This window comes from Seriola aureovittata, chromosome 11 (genome assembly GCF_021018895.1).
Source record: "Seriola aureovittata isolate HTS-2021-v1 ecotype China chromosome 11, ASM2101889v1, whole genome shotgun sequence".
Taxonomy (NCBI): Eukaryota; Metazoa; Chordata; class Actinopteri; order Carangiformes; family Carangidae; genus Seriola; species Seriola aureovittata.
This window is the reverse complement of record NC_079374.1, coordinates 18,773,316-18,789,616: the sequence shown is the minus strand read 5'-3', so window position 1 is coordinate 18,789,616 and position 16,301 is coordinate 18,773,316. Positions and strand designations below refer to the sequence as shown.

The following is a 16,301-nucleotide window of genomic DNA, read 5'->3' as shown; positions in this document are numbered from 1 at the left end:
GGGTAAACCTTTACCACAACAGCTATTCAATCAACCTGTGACTCCCACACCTGCTTGGGATGTCATGTTACACTCTAAAAAGCGTCAGAAATTGGAAATCAAAAACACAACTACCTGCACACTGGTAGCATTGATGTACAAGTTTATTCAGATGAATTGACAGAATTATCTTAGCTATACTGAAAAATAACTTTCCATTCAAGTCTAGAGCATGCACTTTGGTGTGGTTACATGGAGAAATATTGTCTCTTGACAAGCATTGTGAAGATAAAATACAATATAAGAGCAGTAGAGTCATCTCATTCACCCAGGTAGTAAGATATCAAATGCAACTATCTGCTGGACTATTTTTAGTGGAGCTGAAATTCTGCTTCACAACAAAGTCCAATGGATGGTTTTACTTCTACATGACATGAAAAATGTGGCTTAGGCAGTGAAATTCACAACAGTAACATAGGCTTTGTATTTCCATAAAATAGTGGAATGTGTCTTTCTATCAAACTAATATGCATTAGATGAGTTTTCTGTGATAAAATATTGCTTGAGTGAAAATTTGTGAAAACAGAAATTATTCTTTCCCATTCACAACACTTGCTTTTTTTTCCTAAGAGGGTCTGAGCCCTGAGGAAGTCAGTACACCTCCCTAAGAGGATCACTTTCTCTGGATTACAAGCAAACAGAGACACGTTATAACATCCAACATCCGGTCTCTGCACATGTCACAAGCCATCATGTTTTAACACACAGACACAGTAACCACCTGTCATGCAGTAAAAGCTGTCACTGTGATGTTAGGGCGTTCAGTATTTGCTGGCAGCGTGTCAGAGGTGTTGACTCTGCATTACTTTTAAAGGTGTTTCAGCTATTCTGTCACCCTTGTGTATTTACTGTAAATGGTGGTAGATAAAAACTGATCATTATTAACTTGTGATTTATTCCAGGGAGGTTATACTGGATTATTTTAGAATGTACAAGTGAAGCTAATGAACTGGTAACTCAGTATAAATACCAATTTTAGAGATTGTTTCACACATAAAATGCATAGTATGTAGCAAGGCAACCGAACATACTGCAGGTGATGGCTGAGTCCATCACTGTAGTATTAAGGAGGCTACAGTATGATGTCAACAGTTTATGGGGAAAAAAAATCGAATTTTATAAAACACTAACTTGATTTGCATAACATTACAGAAAATACATTAGTAACACATAAAATAATACATGTTGGTGGAAGAGATATTATATACACATTCAGTACACCTGCATTTTTTATAGCTTTGTTTAGGTTTACTCTATTATAAAAGAGTATCAGTAACATAAGTCAAACAGGAAACAGTTTTTTGGCATCAAGACACAAGTTTGCAAACAGTTGATCAAACTGTCAACACAGCTTGTGAGTAATTATATTATCCCCATGTTTCAATGTTCTCTTAAAGCTCATGTTATTATTATAATACAGGACCATCATTGTGTATGTTTCTGTTTATACTATATTTTTTTATTTCATTTTATTAACGAAGGCCATCGCAGTGAAATAAGGCAAGCATATGAAAAATGTACAGTGCAGTATTTGAGCCAAAAGGATCAAAACAGGTTAAAGTTGAACCTACCAATTGAATGACCAACAATCAGTTAGTTTCAGGCTCTTGAAATGATCCTCAGTGCTTAGCAGCTGCAACTGAAAGGACAGGAGTGTTCCACTGAAATAACAAAGCTAAATTTAAAATAACAACAATATAAAACAGACTAATTATATCTAATATGATTGTCAATTCTGGAAATGTGACCACCTCACGGTCTCATCTTTCCCTCCCTACTGCGGCTTGAATGTATGTTTACTTCCGTGCAACAGTTTCAGAGAGCTTCTTCAGTCTCTTCTTCAGCTCCAGAGGGAATTTCTCATAGCACTTCTTGCATACTGGCTTCATGTCAAACTCCACAAACTTGTTCCTGTGGAAGAAAGACCAACATTAGCTTAGACATTAGATGTTGTCACTCCTAGTATGTATATATACTGTATGTGTCAATGCTATGTCTAATGGCATGAAAAATGGTTTGGCAAACTTGCTGGTTTGAAGCTGCAACCTAGAACACTGCCAATCAAATATTTCATAGCCTTACAAATCACCCGTGCAACAGCATATACATTGAAATGTTGACATGGAAAACAAACAAAAAAACAGAAGATTGTGGTCATTGAGTACTAAAGTAAATATTGTGGATGGCATTTCTTCTTGTTGAAAAATCATACTGAAAAGCATTTAGTTTTGTTTGTTTTATAGTTACAGAGAATTTTGCTTTTTCAGATTACTTCTAAATTACTTTTATGGTCAAATTTTTTACTAATATCATCTTTCATTCCATAATTAAGTACCACTGCCCCTGCTCCATACCTTGGTTTTTACGTCGGCCAAGGAGGTTATGTCTTTGGTCCTAGTTAGCTGAATAAACCCAACATTTTATTGACCTTTTTATCCAAGACACCCAACCTGAAACCTGCTCACAGATTTCAGCCAACTGGATGCAGTTGCACATCTAGCAATACTCAGAGGATCCCTGACCACAGTGGCAGAGTGATTCTTGAACATTCTTGATATGTTTTGATGAACTACACTACAACTCCTGCACTTTCTTGAATGAAAACAATCAGGCCCATGTTCCCTGAGAAAAACATTGCTATGTGTACTGATATACTTTAGATCTACATACAGATTAAAATTTTCTAAACATTTTCAGTGATTAAAATAACACATTTAGAGATCTGAGTGCCTTCTGGTTGTTTTCTGTACTAAATGCTATTAATTCCACTAACACTGGCCAGCTCTCTAAACCTTTTCCCAAAGCTTCCCCTGGACGACATTCCCTCCCAAAGCAGATAATCGCTGGCAGGACCGGGGCACGTGTCAAATCCAGTGGGACCTTGGCACTTACACAGCTGCGGCCAGAAAGCTGCCGGAAGTGATTAAGGTTTTACCCCTTATGCCCAGACAGACCGGGAGACCCGAGAAACAAAGCCTTCCTTCCCTTTACCATGTGACTGATCTGATTTTCCTGTTTGCATAGCACAGGTTAGCAGTACCAGCCTTAATCCTGACTAGTGTTTCAGAATGAGAAGTGGTTATATACTGAAATGTTTTCAGTGTTAGCTCACTCAAATCTGTCCAGTCAGTGTATATTCACCTGCTTAATCTCTGCTTTAAAAAGCCAAAGGCATTAATTCTGACAGTGATATGAGGAATGAAAGTGGCATGGAGCATGTTTGAATTATGATGATGAAATAGAAGAAGAATAAAAACATAAAGGAAGAAAGATGGAAACTGACCAAAGGAAGAACAATGGAAATGAAGAGAAAGGAGAAAGAGAGGATCACAGACACATGGGTATCAATTTCTTCTTCTTCTCTTTTGAGTCACGCTCACGCTTGGCCAGCCGGCGTTTCATGTCGTCTGGCAGGCGTTCGTAACAGTGTTTACACACCGGCTTCAGATCCACCTCCACAAACTTATCCCTGACAGAGCAGGGAGGAAAAAGAGATGGCGAGAGGTTTGAAAGAAAGGGGAAGAGAAGAGGAAGGGCAGTTGGAGAGGAGAAGGAGAGAGACAACAAGAAAACAGGAATAAAGGTAAGAAATAGAAGGAGGAGAAGGGAAAGATAAAAGATAAAAGAGAGATTAAAGTTGAAGAGAGGGCAAGGGAAGGAAAAGTGGTGCAAGAGAAGCATACAAGGGAACAAAGTGGGATTATAAAAGGGAAGAAAGGTAGAGAGACAAGCCCACAGAAACACAAAGTTAAAAGAGAAAGGTGAGAAAATCAGGAATGGACATGTTTGAATAACAGACGAGAAGTTGTGAATGACAAAAATTAGAAGCAGCAGAGAAAGCTCGGCCAATTCACATGAGAATTCCTGACAGTCTTCAGAGAATATAATTAATACCTAATAAGTATAAAAAAAAAAATCCAGGCTAAAATGTGTATATTGATCCCACACATATAAACCTTACAGTGCGTCTCTTAGACTCTCTGCATTACTTACTTGAGGGTGAGCTTGGTGTTGCAGGTAGAGCAGGCAAAACAGTTGACACACCAAGCCTTGTTAAGAGCAGACACCACTGAAAAAAAAATACAGTCACAGTCACATGAGACACTGACCCAGATTACTATCATATGACTAGTTCTGAATCTAACTTTCAAGGAAGAACCTTGTCAACATGTATGAATCAAATAAATGTAAGTGTATGACTCCAAATACAGTCATGATCATGTGAAAGAGATGCACGTGGTAAACAGTGCTCTAATGAGCACTAATATCAACGGGGCCGCGCAATGAGTGACATTCACATATATTTTCAATATAAGCAAGTTTCCTCACCATCTCCTTCAATCACACGGTTGCAATGGTAGCAAACATCTCCAAACAGCTGAGCGTCGCAAGGGGAGAGAAACACAGAGAGTGAGCAGTGACACATCTTATGAGTTATGAAAATATGCAACACAATGCAGCAGTGGTAATCCTCATCATGGGTAAGATAACACTTTCAGATGCCATGCAAACAAACACAGGCTACAGAAGCATTTTAAAACTTCATGAGTACATGAGTTGAACACCTGATCCCATAAAACTTTCTAACACTAGGTGGAGTCATTACATTGACGAAGTCGTTTTCTTTCTGCTCCAGCACAGTTCATATTTCTCTCACAGATATAAAACATTTTACTGCCATACTTAATCTTTTTTCTTTTATTGTTATTAAAACTTATTAAAAAATAAAAAAATAGTGCCAACTGTGACTAGTTCAAAATTTTTGGCATCTGGCAACATGTTGAATATCTCACCTAGAGTCCCTCATATACACAAGTAAAATCTGTGGCTCACCCAAAAATATTGTTTGTATTCTTTATTCAAATATTTACCTGGTGTTTCAAGTAAAAGTGAGGATTAATAGAAAAGTTGGTCAAAATAGAGCATTCTACTGACATATTACAGACTAAAAATGACTTCTCTGATTGGAAGGTAGATTACAAATGTATAACTGTTTGCAGCCAACTTAAAAATTTCAGATATGTCGGACTTTCCCACATGACTACCCTCCATAATCAATCTTTCCATCATCACTTCATATTTGAGCAGCTTGGGTCAAAGGCACAGTTACTAATCTTGACATACTATACAGTAAATGGAGCCAAGAGAGAGAGAATTCATGACAGGCAAAACATGGCAACATGTTTCAGCTTCTTTTTGAGTATTCAACATAAATATTCCCAATACAGTTGAGTGTTACCTGGTTGTAGTGCGTTTCGCAGTAGGCCAGGCCCTTGCGTTCGTAGTGACGGTGTCCCAGGAAGGGTTTCTCACACTTAGCACACACAAAATGCTGCAAACAAACCAATGGCCAAGCACACATGGTTAGCACAGTCATCTGTCAGTACATTATCCCATTCAGACCATGTCACAGGCAGCAGCACAGTCTGGCTTTGACATTATCAGTTCAGCCCAGATGTCTTGTTATTGCTCGCAAACTGAATATAGAGAGTAGAGAAGCTGGACAGAATAACAACCTCTAGAGGGTGCAATAGTCCTCCAAACAGACAGGAGGATTTAATTGTAGGGTATGACACAGTTTTTTGATAATGAGCAATTTAGTCCCCATAATTAACTCAGTGAGGACCCCGTATGTATTTGTGTCAAAGAACACCATGGACCAGAGAGCAGGGTTACACCAATATCAATTTTTGAAGCCAAATCAAAGGTGATATTTGTGATGGAGGGTGTTGCTAGCCAGTTTTTTTGGCAATATTCAACATTTTTAAATTTTCAAAATGAAGAACTGAACTGAATCGTATTCTTGTAGAGTATGAAAAGCCTCTGACAGATCACTGGATATAATTGGACAATAAAACTCTTCAGAGACCCTAATCAACCCATTTAAACCCAAATTATGCCCTGCTACACCAGTACATGACTTTTACCTTCAGGATCAACACATCTCAAACTTTATGGTGAAAAGCTGGAATTTGTAAAACTTCATTAATTAAACCCTTTTGCATATTGTAATTCCAGACAAAATAAGTTTATAAGGAACAGTAAAAAAGAAAATGATTATTTATTCTCATTTCAGCTGTTTATTTTTGTGATATTCAACATATTAATATTTACATTTAAAAGAGATTAATATGGGTAAGATAGAATTTGGAAAAGTAACTAATTAGAGGAAACTGGGTTGAATATATGATCTAGCAAGACAAAAGGCAGTCTGGCCCGTAGCTGTCAAGACATCATGCTGTGATGGACAGACAGATAGTGAGCTGTTTGATAAAAGTTATATATTAGTGTAACCCTTATATGAAGATGATTCTAGCCAGGCAGGGAGAAATGAGACACACGGCAGCAGTCAGCAACAGGCCAATCCTTAATCCCCTCACCATGTCAAAGTGTCTCTCACAATAGGCATGACCACCTCGCTCATAAAACGGGTGGCCCTGAAATGGGCGCTCACACACAGTGCACACATGATGCTACATGTGGATGAGGGAAGACAGGAAAATGGCCATAAATTGTGAGAGAAGATAAGATAAAGATAAAGAAGATGGTTGAATGATGCCAGAGAGAAAAATAAATATAGAGACAGACTGCAGATAATGGAGGAATGATGCACACAGCTTTGAGTTTAAAGCACTGGACCTAATTGTGGAGATAAAGCTGGCAAAGGTATGAGTCACATTTTAAAGAGCACTCAGTAGAATGAAATGAATAGAAATACAAATGGATAGAAAAAAAAACTCTGGTCATAGTGCATTTCAGAATTATTGGAAATATTGGGAACCTCAGAGGTAATGTGCTTATATTAGACCTCTACTGTTCATATATACAGAAAACAGGCAGTAAAAACTACTTCAAAAGAATATAGGCAATATATCATTTAAAATGTAATTACATCTGAAAGCAATCTGACAATAAATACTAAGTAAATGTCTCTAAATGCACTTTCCTGGATGTGAGTGTGAAACCAATATATGCATTTAAGTAAAGTTTACTATGTTCAAAATAACTGAAGTTATATCCAAAAGGTTTATAGTTTAACATCGTACCTCCACATGCCACTGCTTGCCCATGGCATTGACCACACGGCCCTCGATTGGTCTCCTACAGGCCCCGCAGATCGGGACACCCATCTTGTCATGGCAGGGCAGACAGTAGAGCTCCCCCTTCAGCTCCCTGGCATCAGCAGTTAGCTCCTTACTGCAGAGACAGACAGAAATACGACTAGATCAGTTCTTTGCCTCTGGTAACACAAAATAATACAAATGCAGGACATGAAAACACATTTCATAGTTACTGATTAAAACTACAAAGCAACATTTGTTTATGCATTTGAAAGAATTCAAAACAATGGTGATTTTAATGGTGAATTTACATTTACATAAAAAGAAGAAAACATGAAAAAAACCCAAAAACAAATCTGGCTCTTACAAGATAATTATACATCTGAGTAAATTACACCGACACTGCGTTACGCATAATTCTGTGGGGAGTTGTGTCATAATCGTAATGCAATTAAAGACAACACCCTTTTCATATAAGATAACATGAGACACTCATTCAGATCACCTCATGGGGACATGACAAGCAACTTTAACAGTTACATCATGTGTCCAGCAGAGAGCACTATCAAGTCTATCATTTTGAGTCTGACTGACAGTGCTTCATGTGGTGAGTATTTATTATATCATATATCATGAGGGGGAGGTTTATAATATTATCATATTGTTGTATTTTATATTGGAATTATCGTTTTTTTTAATAGTCCATAAATATATTATTGTATTTTATGTTTCAGGTATAAATGATGCTGTCACTAAAGAGCAGTGCAAACTTTTATTTGTCAAATGCCAAGGTACAATGTACAGTAAACAAACTAGTGAAATGAGGGTCGGACTCATCAGCCTGTGCAAAACTGCAAAAAATAAATAAATAATTTTTTCCCCGATATTATCAAAATTGCACATGGCGAGAAATATCACAATATTTGATATTATTGAATATCGGCCCAAGTCTAATTTATTAGTCTGTAATTCTGTATAGACTATGCACTTGCAACCTATTTTGTTGGATCTCATCTGCTACGTTTTTATGATAACATTATTTCATCAGGGAATTAGAGTTGCAACAAATATTTACATTGTAATAATAAATTTGATAATCACAGGTGAACTCTCATCTCAATATATTCAGCCCACTGGATCCTAGAATCAAAGTGTCAAAAACAAGTAGTGTTTTCAGGACTATCTACTCTCACTGTTTTGCTGCTTTGAATGATTTGTGCGACTGATACAGCGGGCCAAGTTTGTTTACCCGCAGTTGTTGCAGTTGAAGTGATCAGGGTGGTAGGGGTCATTCTTGAACAGCAGAGGCTGCTCGTCAATGATAGCGTGACACTTCTGGCAGATGTACTTGCCAAGGCCCCGAGCTTTCTCTCTGTTGTGGCATGGACGACACAGATGCCTGATGAAAGAGAGAGAGAAAAATACAGAAAAGCAGAGAGATACCAGATTAGATACTTTAGTAATTCCCTGAATTGAATCAATTAAGGACTGATTCCAACTAATATATCAATGTGATACAACTGATGCAGAGATCGGCACACTCAGCAGCAGCACTAAATATAATCCATCCTTCAAAACCTTGGGTTCAGCAGCCTAGATAACAACAACCAAGATTAGAAACTTAACTGAAACTACAGTGAGTTTTTCTTGACACAGAACACTTGACCAGTTTGTTCAGAATCTCACCCTGACATCGTTTACAGTACACAACAGCAAGCTGCAGTTTCCCTCTCTCATAATACTGGCTTTCACCTCAGCTGACACTTCATCATAGTTTTTGAAGCAACACAACTGAGCGGGTTCAAAAAGAAGAGAAGAGATGAGTCTTGAGTCAGCTTGGTATAATTGCATAGTAGTCATAGAAACAGAAGTACCAGACAAAATAACCTTGTAGACAATAATAACTGATATGATTGCACAAATATAACCAGTGAAATTCTAGTGGCTGGTTGTAAAGGGACTGACCTTCCAGCATTCTTCACAAAACCAACATCGGCTAACACGGCCTGGCAGATATCACAGCAGAAACAGTCCGGATGCCAGCTGTTGTTCATGGCCTTGATCACACGGCCGATGATGAACTCACCTGAAAGAAGAACAACAGAGTATGGAGAACCTGATAGTGACAGAACAGCTACTTAGATATTTATATAAAGGGCATATACTCAAGCCTCCACAATAGGTAAGAGCAGGTAAAGAAAATGTAAAGATGAGAGTAATGATGGTATTCATTCTCTTTTACTGCGGTTCCAATACTTACCACACTGGTGGCAGCAGGGAGCAAACAGCATCTGGAAGTCATGTTCACAGTATTTCCTGCCTTCAAACTGTCAGCAGAATTCAATCAAATTGTAAGCAGTTAATTAAATTGCACAAATGTACATTAACACATTAAAAAGGAAATCATATTAATAAACAGTGTATTCCTAAAAATCTATATATGCAAACTATTTCTAATATTATTACTCAAGAAGACTGAATTGTGTTGATAAAAGAATGGCAAAAAAAACCCCAGATAAAAATGAAAAGGTAAATCTCAAAACATAACTGTCACCTGGCACATGGTGAAAAAAGAATAAAAATCTGAAAGATGGATGACTACATTTGAATGGTTGATCTTTATTTGATCTTCCTTTCCGTATGAGCAGCACAAAATGCAGATGTGGGTTTCAGTATTCAAATCATGTGCTTAAAGTCACAAGTCCCCGTGTGATACTGGTCAGTGCAAACATGGCTGTATGTTGTACTGTATAAACACTGTGGTATTCCAAACAGCCATCAGTGCAACATGGCTTCACAGTTGTTGCACAAGAGCATTACTTAATAGAATGGATGTTTGAGGACATCGAAAACTGCTTTGTAGAATTTCTAATTTCTACTTCACCATAAGTCATGGTAAATAGTCCTTGGTCTGCATTTTAATTTTAGGATACTTCTCTTTAGATTGTTACAAGATGTTTCTGAAATTACTTTATTATCATTCTAATGTAAGTGATTTCACTCTATAGTGCTATTTAAAGTCTTACAATCTAACAACTAATAAACCAGTGATGCTCAAAAACAGACAAGATGGCAAGAAGTAAATTTACTTTTTGAGACTGTATCCTGTTGTAAAAAACAGACTTTGTACTCTAAAAGAAAAGAATTTCTCGCTGTCACACGGTGAGGTCAAGTTTGGGTTTGTCCTGTCTCCATGTCTTGTCATTTCCTGTTTTATTTTGAAAGGTTAACTCTCCTCTCGTTTCAGGTCACTTGCCCTTCCTCATGTGTCACCTGTCTGAGTGTCTTCCCTGATTCCTGATTGTGTCCACCTGTTCCCCATTTGCCCTAATGTGTCTTATAGTCTGCGTCTCCCTTTGTCTTGTGCCAGAGTGTCTCGTTCCAGTCGTGCACCCCAGCTTCCTATCTAAGTCCATGCCTTGCCTTGTCTTTGCCTTATACTTCGTCTTTACCTCCTTGTGAGTGATTTTTTGTTTGTAATTTCATAGAATATAGAGTTTTCTGTTTGTCAAGTTTATAGTAGTTTTTGTAACCTCCTTGTGAGTGATTTTTTGTTTGTAATTTCATAGAATAGAGTTTTTTGTTTGTCAAGTTTAGATTAGTTTTAGTAACCTCCATGTGAGTGATTTTTTGTTTGTATTCTCATAGTGTAGAGTTTTGTTTGTCAAGTTCATAGCAGTTTTGTAGCCTCCTTGTGGAGTGATTTTCTGTTGGTTTATTCCTTTTTTGTTTCAGCAGTTTTGTCCCTCCAGTTGGAGTGGTTTTTGTTTATTAGATTCTTCCTGAATAGCATAATTTTTCATAGTTGGTTTTATTTGTCACTCCCTCCCGAGGTAGGAGTATTTAAATAAAGACTGCCTTATTGACACTCTGCATCTGAGTCCTCATTCTAGTCCAGGCCTGACACTCGCTTCCCTTTGATACAGATTTTAGAGCTATCATCTAATGGTCATTAAAGCAAATGCAGCTATGGAGGTTTCTGCAAACCTCTGACAAGCAAAGGTTTTCTGTCTACTTTAAATCTACATACTCAGCAACAGTATGATCCTACGTCAATCTATTCAATTGACTGTTGTTTATTTATGGCAGTAGAATAGGGAATGAAAATGAATGTCACACCCCTTGCTTTGATGTTTATATTGATCGGAGCAGTAGAGACACTTTCTTTTGATAAACTGACCAACATAAACAGCATCAGGTCTTCTGGAGCCTGGTGCAGAAACAATGGGCCTTGTGTCAAGGCTCTGAGCAAACAGCTTACTGGAAAGGGGCTTCAAATAATTCAATAATGCATTAAAGTTGTGCTCACCCGTCTTTATTTACCTCACCCAGAACTGTGTTTACATTCTTTGTCTAAGAGATGTGCACTAACAACAGCCTTGCACTAAACAGTGATCATATTGCCAGTAAAATCAGTTCATCAGTTTGTTAACCCTTCATAATCACTCTATATGTATTTTAAGATGAAAAAAGAAGTGAAACCATGGTTACATTTATCTTTTTAGAGGAACTTCTTTGTTCAGAGGCAGTATCCATATCTCTGAAAGTATATATCTGTTCACACACACTTTAATTTGCATCTTGCACTGTTTCCCAGGCATGTCAAGACTGATTAAGGCAATCCCATGTTTATTGTAACCCCTTACCCTCTGGATGTGCTTCAACCTGTCAATAGCTGCATCACAAATCTTTCATTGGATTATAAAAGTTGAAAATCAGCAGATAAAGTGTTACCTCATAGAAGAGTCCCTCTGGGAACTGTTGGAAACACTGGGCACACACAAAGCACTGCTCGTGGTAAAGTTCCCCATTACTGTTCACTATCTTCTCTGCTGGGGCAAAGCCACTCTTGCAGCGCTCACACATGGCATTGGCCAGAGCATTGGCCATGTTGCTGAAAAGAAAAAAAAAAACATAATTAGGATCAAAGTGTAGTTACATAATCAAAATGGATATAAAACAAATTTTACTATATCTCTTCAGATTAATAAAAAATAATGTATCTAATTTTTCCATGCATCAGTTCTACATGTTAAGTCATGTACATGTTTAGGTTTATTTGTCTCTGTCTCTTCTTAAACACACACACACACACACACACACACACACACACACACACACACACACACACACACACACACACACACAACACACAAAATATCTTAGTTCCAGGTTTATTTTGGCTCTACCGATGAGGGTGTGGGGATCAGTGAGGTGGGAAAGCTTAATGTTGTCTTTTGAAAGACAAGCTGAAGTTAATGTTCATCTGCACTGGACTCTGTAACAGCAGTTGCTGTAAGTGATGTGAGTACATGCACAGATATGGGCCATTATCATATAACATGACTAATTGATCAACACGGCAGAACCCCAGACCACAGATGTGGTCACACCCAAAAACCTGCCGGAATGCCTCATGAAAAGGAATTTATTTATATCCTCATTTTCTGCTCGCTATCACATTTGGTCTTCATAACACATAATGATGTTCTCTGTCTTTCACCTCACAAGAGAAGCCATTTATACACATGATGTACACAATACTGACTGGGTATTAATGATTGGTTTTTGGTCTGGATTTTCAAACAGAAATCATGGCAAATGATCTGGACACATACTAGGAGTCAATTTTTTCCTACATTAACCTTCAAACTGGATAAATCTATGGTGAGAAATGTGACATGCAACTGCTGAATCATACATTAGTTTATATTTACAACACCTAGTTTTTATAGATGTTGACAAGGTTTGGGATTTTGAGAGAACGGAAGTTATGCTATCATGTAAACACTGCTTAAAGTTGGCCAATTGATCCAGTATCTATCTGACCAGCCTGAATTAATTCTCAAAATCAATGTTTTTAAGACATTAATCTTGTAGTAAAAACTGAGCAAAGGGGTCTTCTGCTATTCTTCTCCTATTTAGGGATGGGTGATAGGGATGAATGTGGTACAACGGAATCTCTACCAGTAGACAATTCTCTATCAACTGATAATCTATGTAAGTGGTTCTCAAAGTGGGGTCCGGGGATACCAGGGGTCCTTGAGAAGGTTAATGGGGTTTACCAGCAAAAAGGGGAATAACTTATTTTCACTATAATTCCATCTATAAGTAACACAATGACAGAATGTATGACTATTTTAGTCATGTTTTTTTTAAACACTTTCTGTAATAAAACATCTAAAAGCAAACATCTCAAAATCAGATGGGGGTCCGTGGTAATTTGTGTCAGTTTAGGGGTCCTTGATGTGATAAAGTTTGAGAACCACTGATCTACTGTATATCATCATACTGCCCCAACACTACCATTAAAGATTTATGCTTAGGCTGAACCTTGGACTAATTAATGATGGTCCTATCATAATAAGGATGAGTCAAAATAAAGGGCTTGAAAACAAACTACAGGAAGACAACAACAAACATGTTCCAAACTGAGCATAAACAGTCAATGTACAAAACTGCAACAAACTAATTAATCAATAGTAAATGTCCTAATTCTGATGCCCACAATAACAACACTGCTTAATACCTTAAGCAAAGTGGAAGCAAATTGGATTAAGCTGCAGACAGAGATGTTGAGTGGGGCCCTCCTGGCTCCTCTGCTTTGTTTGAAAGGTCAGAATACCAAAGTGTATCCAGGCAACACACACACACACACACACACACACACACACACACACACACACACACACACACACACACACACACACACACACACACACACACACACATGTAAGATTTTTATGGAGTGATGCCATCTGTTCATATCAACTTGGGAAATAAACAAAAATTCCAAAAGCTCCCAGACACACTGCTCATTGTCTCTCATTTTTTGGGCTTTACTCTAAATTCCTCATCATTTTAACAATGCACATTTCAGTTCTACCACATCTTGAAGTATCTGCACTACAAACAAGGGTAGCTGGCATACCCTGAAACAACATGTAGGAATAAGCACAGCTTCCATCTAGGTCCACTCCTCACAAACTTATCAAATACATTTTGTTCTACATACCCTGTCCGTGTTGATATCACACACACTGACAGCCCTGCCCTGTCCAAAGGATTTGTGGGAGGAAGTGATACATCCCTTAGGCATTTCCACTCTCCTATCTGCATCTAGCACCCTGCATGAGTTAGAGACCAGCCCATAAGCAGTTTTAAGACTAAAACAACATAATACAGTGCTATGGGTAATTCTCCCAGTCCTTGTTGCTGTAAACCTCCTTCTTAAAAGGATGTAGACAGAAGGAAACAGTGCAGGCAGACCAATTAATCTAAAGGAGTAACATTAACATTAACATTTCGAGAGACATGATCCCTCACCAGCTTCCCACCAGCTGCTAACTGTGTTCAAATCTTGCAGTCTTGCAGTGGTGGCAAAGAGATTTTTCACCCTTCACAATCTAGACTCCCAAAAACAGCATGCAACTTCACTGACTTCAGTTACTCTACCTTAAGTTTTGGCTGAATTGCTACAAATGTGTACCTTAAATTAAGGAACACTGCAGTGGCACGAAGTAAGTGAACCCTTTGGAAATACCTGCAATTAAATTTATATGAATTTGTCCTAAATTATGATCAGATCTTAATCAAAGTTACAATAATGAACAAATACAATCTATCTTAACTAATAACACACAATTCATTGTTTTGTTCTTCCATGAAACATCATTCAAACATTCATAGTAAAGGTTGGAAAAAGTATGTAAGTAGTGACCCCCTCACCTAATGACATCAACAAAAGCTAATTGGAGTCAGGAGTTAGTAATGTTGGAGTCCAACCAATAAAACAAGATTGGAGGTGTGGGTTAGAGACACTTTGACTTATAAAATACACTTTAACATTTGGAGTTTTTGCAAAAATGAGATCTCAGAAATTTATGATCAAGAGTTGTTGATTTGCATCAAGTTATTAAATCCACAGGTTCACTTACTTTTTCCACCATCACTGTAATTGTTTAATGGTTGTGTTCAACAAAGACTAAATTGATAAATAAAGACAAGATTGTAATTGTTTGGGTGTTATTAGATTAAGCACACTGTGTGACTTAGATGAAGATAAATCACATTTTATGACCTGTTAATGCAGAAAAAGAGGTAATTCCAAAGGGTTTACAAATTTTTTTCCTGCCACTATACACATTCACTTACATCCATGAAAAACATACTCCTGTACCCCTATTTCTTGTTATGGAGGGTTTCTGTGATGTCGCTTGACACTACCACATATCTAAAAAAAATATTCTGTTTGTGGCAAAAACATCTCCCACACTGGTTGGCAGATTTCTCCACATATGACTCTCCTTTCACCCTGTTAAGCCAACCGTGCTGGCCTGTGACTATAAATGGAGTCTGGTTGTCAGCAATGAGAAAGGATGCAGACTATCACTTCTGTTATGAATACATTATGTTCCCTCCACCCTCCCTCCTCCAGTCTCCTCTTGTTTTCAACTCTGTTGAAGTTTTGTGTTTTACTCAATTCACAAGTATAAATATCCAAATAGTCAGAATTGACCAGGTCATACATCAAATTTGTCTGTGGTGGACAGGGTTTTTTATGTATTACCACTAGTCACTAAAGTCAGACATTTTCAAACTTTCCCAAACACAGGGGGTTTAATGTTTCCATGACTGACAAGACCCTCAGTTTACTGTCTCATCTTGGTCACTCTAATGATGGCTGCTGCTTGCTCATCCTCAGCTCTGACCTCTTACCCCGAATTTGTTTTTTTTTGCTCCCGAGCTCCCTTCACCCAAAGCCTGTGATGAGGCCAGATTGGTCAGAAATACAGTATGTATATTTAGCCTTCCTGTCCTTCATGCACACATACTTGGAATGCCAGTTGGCATAGTCTACTTTGCATAACAACTCCCCCCTTGGCACAAAAATAGCCCCTCCTGTGGCGATCCATGGACAAACATGACACCTAAGGCAGCTTAAGCAAGTCAAACTGGCTGGGTAAATCCAGGTGTTAGAATATCAGGATTCTTCACATTCTCTAACACCACAGTAAGATTAGAGTATACTGACTAATACTGTGTCAGTCTACAAATTCCTTAACACACAGACACCTCCACTATAACATACAATTTTTCCTGCACTGTCATCTGTTTAACTTTACTATTCTTAATCTGTGATTGTAATTTAATGATGTAAAAAAAATAATCCAAAACAGTCACAGCACCAAGCCAGAGAAA

At 37.8% G+C, this 16,301-nt stretch overlaps 1 protein-coding gene across 6 annotated transcripts in view; it reads right to left on the bottom strand.

Moving 5' to 3' along the window:
- Positions 1–125: 125 nt before the first annotated feature.
- The window catches only part of LOC130177910 (LIM and senescent cell antigen-like-containing domain protein 1), a 33,123-nt gene continuing 16,947 nt past the window's right edge, over positions 126–16,301 (bottom strand). For 4 of the 6 annotated variants that reach the window (XM_056389921.1, XM_056389922.1, XM_056389918.1 and 1 more), the window contains exons 2-11: positions 11,835–11,994; positions 9,361–9,427; positions 9,066–9,186; positions 8,350–8,499; positions 7,086–7,236; positions 5,279–5,371; positions 4,369–4,417; positions 4,033–4,108; positions 3,323–3,508; positions 126–1,950 (exon numbers count right to left, since the gene is read on the bottom strand). In XM_056389921.1, coding sequence (XP_056245896.1) covers positions 3,367–3,508; positions 4,033–4,108; positions 4,369–4,417; positions 5,279–5,371; positions 7,086–7,236; positions 8,350–8,499; positions 9,066–9,186; positions 9,361–9,427; positions 11,835–11,994 — 1,009 coding nt within the window. In that variant the 3' untranslated portion in view covers positions 126–1,950; positions 3,323–3,366. Of the gene's footprint in view, positions 1,951–3,322; positions 3,509–4,032; positions 4,109–4,368; positions 4,418–5,278; positions 5,372–6,419; positions 6,513–7,085; positions 7,237–8,349; positions 8,500–9,065; positions 9,187–9,360; positions 9,428–11,834; positions 11,995–16,301 lie in introns of all 6 variants that reach the window. The other 2 variants (XM_056389916.1, XM_056389917.1) reach the window with 2 other exon arrangements.